Source organism: Chrysochloris asiatica, unplaced genomic scaffold, assembly GCF_000296735.1.
Source record: "Chrysochloris asiatica unplaced genomic scaffold, ChrAsi1.0 scaffold00160, whole genome shotgun sequence".
NCBI classification, from domain to species: domain Eukaryota; kingdom Metazoa; phylum Chordata; class Mammalia; order Afrosoricida; family Chrysochloridae; genus Chrysochloris; species Chrysochloris asiatica.
The window spans coordinates 555,192-559,237 of NW_006408678.1; the positions used below are offsets into that span (position 1 = coordinate 555,192).

Consider the following 4,046-nt stretch of genomic DNA (forward strand, 5'->3'; position numbering starts at 1 on the left):
GAATGCTCACGGGCATGTCTGCGGCTCTCTCAGAATGGGCATAATTTGGAAGTGTCAACTTGGTCCCGAATAATTGACAGATTCCCTACATACCTAAGGTCCCACAGCTAGTAGCTTGGCCAGGACTGGAGGGGTGTCAGCGGGTCTACTAAACTCCAGGCAGCTGCGGGGCGAGGTCCCTGCAGTCTGGGAGGCCTGAGCCCGCCCCTCCACCCCCGGGCGCACCCGATTGGCCGCAGGAGCCGTGCCAGCTGGAGGGGGCGGGGCGCTGCCAGCTGGAGGGGGCGGGTCTCCTGGGCTGGGTCTCTGGACTTGCAGAGGCCGAAGCATCGAGCTGGGCCGCGGTGCCCCTAGTCTGCAGACCGCGCCCAGGCTGAGCCCCCTGGCTGCGTGAGCGCTCCGTTCCGGCATGCTGCGATGGGGCAGCCAGGCGCTCCGGCGCTTCTCCACCGGCCGGGTGAGTCCCGCCCAGGCGCCCAGTGAGCTCTCACCCTGTCCTGGATGCCAGACCCTGAGGCGGGAGGGATGGGCCCACAGGGTTGGGATGAGGAGCGGTGCTCAGACGGTTTAGAAACCTAGGGGGACGTTTTCAAAAAGAGAAAGATCAGGATAGAGGGTCTATATGCGGCTTGTCAAGCAAACCGTTGTCTTCTATGGGAAAGAAGCTTTGGATGAGATTTCTGGACCTGCGAAATCGGCCTGGGACTGACAGGGTGGGAAGGATCACTTGGCAAAGGCTGGAGGGTCTGCTTGTCTAGAGATGGAGCCTGGAAGGAAGAGACCTTCTCCTGAACAAGGGTAGTATCACTTCAGCCGGGTATTCCCTGGAGGCCTGGGGTGTGAGCTCTCGCGATTGGCCTTAGTATCACCAAGACCTGTTCAGATCCTGGCACTTTGCGCTGTGTAGCTAGCTGAACGGTAGCCGGCTAGATTTCTAGGATTTTCCAGCGGTGCAGAGAGAGCCACGCTGGAGCATTCATCTGGAGCGCCAGAACCGAGCGCATGCCCAGCCCAGCGGCTCTGAATTGCATCAGCTCCTCCCTGCTTGGGACCGGAGTTTTACACGTTGCCAGTGACGTTCCCTTCAGCACTTCGGGATCCTGGGGAAAGAAGCCTCCCTGGGTCTTGACGGACACTAAACTGTTAGGAGAAGAGAAAATACCCATCACGCATACACGATCTCTTTTATGAAAAAATACACGCCTGCTATGTTATAAAATAATTTGCTTTATTATTTGTCTCTTCTTGGGGTTCCTTTGCCAGTACCTGTAAGAAAACTTGGGAGGCAAAGAAAAGCCTTAGTATCACCAAGATTGGCTCAAACTTGCATAAAAGGAAGAGCTTCCCTCACCCTCAGACCCCCAGATAATGAGAATTCATTCACAGTACCTCCTACAATCAGTTTCTGTTACTTTGGGGAGGGTTCCCCTTTTAAAAAACAAAAGTGGGGAAACAGACTCTGTGTTTTTGTTTTTGTTTTTTTGTAAATTGAGTGAAAGTATACAGGGCAGATTATCAATTTTACATTCAACAAATCATATACTTTGTTTCATTACAATGCTTATAATCCCCTCCATGTACCATCAGTTAACAGCATTTCTCTGTATTCATTTTAGCTCTTGCTCTTTTTTTTTAAACACCCACGCATATATAATAACTTAAACCACCAAAGGGCACATTCTGCAAGCCTGCCTCCTGGCCACCAACTCTTAGTCCCTCTCTTACCATGAATCTAGAGTTCTCAGCTGCTCCCTCTCTCCATGTCCCCATCTCTACCTTCATCTCTGATGTCGCTGCTTCTCTGGATAGGGTCCCACATTCTGCTTGTGCTCTTGTCCCTTGATGGTCCTAGGGTCGTCTGTTTCTGGACTGTAAGATTAACCACTCCCCTGTTTTTGTTACAAAACTTATACATTTACAGTTGTGACAGTCACAATTAGTCATGATAACAATTACTCACTACTGAATCATAAGAATCTTATTCCCATCTCTTTTTACCAGACCCATCTAGACAAGATGAAACCTACTCAGTGGGGACTCCATCTTCCCCCACACACTCTTAAGCTAAACTCCCTCTTGAAAACTTTTAAGCCAGCCACTTCGAGCCTTTATCACCCCTTCATTTTAGGTAGCCAATGTCTAAGTTGCCCATCCCTATCTACCCTGTGTACAGAGGGGACAGCATTGATGCTTGCTGTGAAGACGCCTTCCCTCTCTGTTGGTATTTTGAACTACTGCCTCCATGAGTATAGGTCAAGGTCATCAAGTTGTAGCAATTTACACTTGTTTTCTTTTTCAAAACTTATTGCTGCTTATTATTATTATTTTTTATCTTCCTCTAGTCGAGTTCTGATGATCAAATTCTGATTATCAAGCCATCAAGTCTAGGTCAAATGGGTGCTATCTGCAAGTTTGGGTGTTCTTGTGCGTCTCCCCTCACTACATATCACCTGGATGCTTCACTCTCTGCTCTAGCCGTCTGTGGTGGCTATGTCCTTGTCCATGGGCTCAGGTGTCCCCAGGTCTCACCACACTTTGGACCAAAGAGCCCTTCCTCTTCTTTCTCTCATCTCCAGGGCAATGGGGAAACCTACTCTTTACGGCTTTTGCCTGCAGTTCTCAGCGATCTCTGCCTCGTGGCACCTGGGGATCTGGGTTGGATGGCACAGAGCGCTGAAGTCTTGTCCCTGTTTGTCTTTTTGATCTCTCTTTTCACCACCTTACATTAAATCATCTTTCTTTTGGAGAGCTCAGGGGAGACTTGAAGGATTGCATAAATTCATTAATAAAAGTTGATTATCCCAACTAAATCAATGACTTGTTCATTTCAAATACCTTCTTTAGATTACTATACACACAGACCTCACCAGATGGAATACATAGAAATCAAATTGACTACATTTGCAGAAAGAGACAATGGAAAAGCTCCATATCATCAGTCAAAACAAGGCCAGGGGCAGATTGTGGAACAGACTATCAATTGCTCATATGCAAATTCAAACTGAAGCTGAAAACAAGTCCATGAGAGCCAAAATATGACCTTGAATATATCCCACCTGAATTTAGTGATCATCTGAAGAACAGATTTGATACATTAAACACTAAAGACCGAAGACCAGAAGAATTGTGGGATGACATCAAGAACATCTTACAGGAAGAAAGCAAACAGGCATTAAGAAGACAATAGAGAAGGAAAAGATCAAAAGGATGTCAGAAGAGACACTGAAACTTGCTCTCCAGCGTAGCTATGCTAAAGCAAATGGAAGAAATGAGGAGGTACAAGAGCTGAACAGAAAAATTCAAAGGTCAGCTCGAGAAGATAAAGTCAAATATTACAACAAAATGTGCAAAGATCTGGAGTCAGAAAACCAAAAAGGAAGAACAAGCTTAGCATTTCTCAAACTGGCAGAATTAAAGAAAAAATTCAAGTCTCGACTTTCGTTATTGAAGGATTCTTTGGGCAAATTATTGAATGATGCAGAAAGCATCAAAAGAAGATGGAAACAAAATACAAGAGTCACTGTACCAAAAGGAAATGGTTGATGTTCAACCGTTTCAAGAGGTAGCATATGATCAAGAGCCAATGATGCTGAAGGAGGAAGTCCAAGGTGCATTGAAGGAATTGACAAAGAACAAGGCACCAAGAATTGATGGGATAAAAATTGAAATCTTTCAAGAAAGTGAGGCAGCACAGGAGGCACTCAGTCATCTATGCCAAGAAATTTGGAAGACAACTATTTGGCCAACTGATTAGCAGAGATCCATATTTGTGCTCATTCCAAAGAAAGGTGACCCAATGGAATGTGGAAATCATCAAACAATATCTTTGATATCCCATGCATGTAAAGTTTTATTCAAAGTAATACAGAAACAGCTGCAGCGTACATGGTTGACAGAGAATTTCCAAAGGGTCAAGCCGGATTCAGAAGAGGACGTAGAACTAAGGATCTCATTGTTGATGTCCGATGGATCTTGGCTGAAAGCAGAGAATAGCAGAAAGATGTTTACCTGTGCTTTATTGACTATGCAAAAGCTTTTGATTGTGT

General features: G+C 45.9%; 1 protein-coding gene across 1 annotated transcript in view; it reads left to right on the forward strand.

The window, feature by feature from the left end:
* The first annotated feature begins 399 nt into the window (after positions 1-399).
* The window catches only part of ALDH1L2 (aldehyde dehydrogenase 1 family, member L2), an 86,562-nt gene continuing 82,915 nt past the window's right edge, over positions 400-4,046 (forward strand). The window contains exon 1 of the mRNA XM_006871075.1: positions 400-457. Coding sequence (XP_006871137.1) covers positions 410-457 — 48 coding nt within the window. The 5' untranslated portion in view covers positions 400-409. The remainder of the gene's footprint in view (positions 458-4,046) is intronic.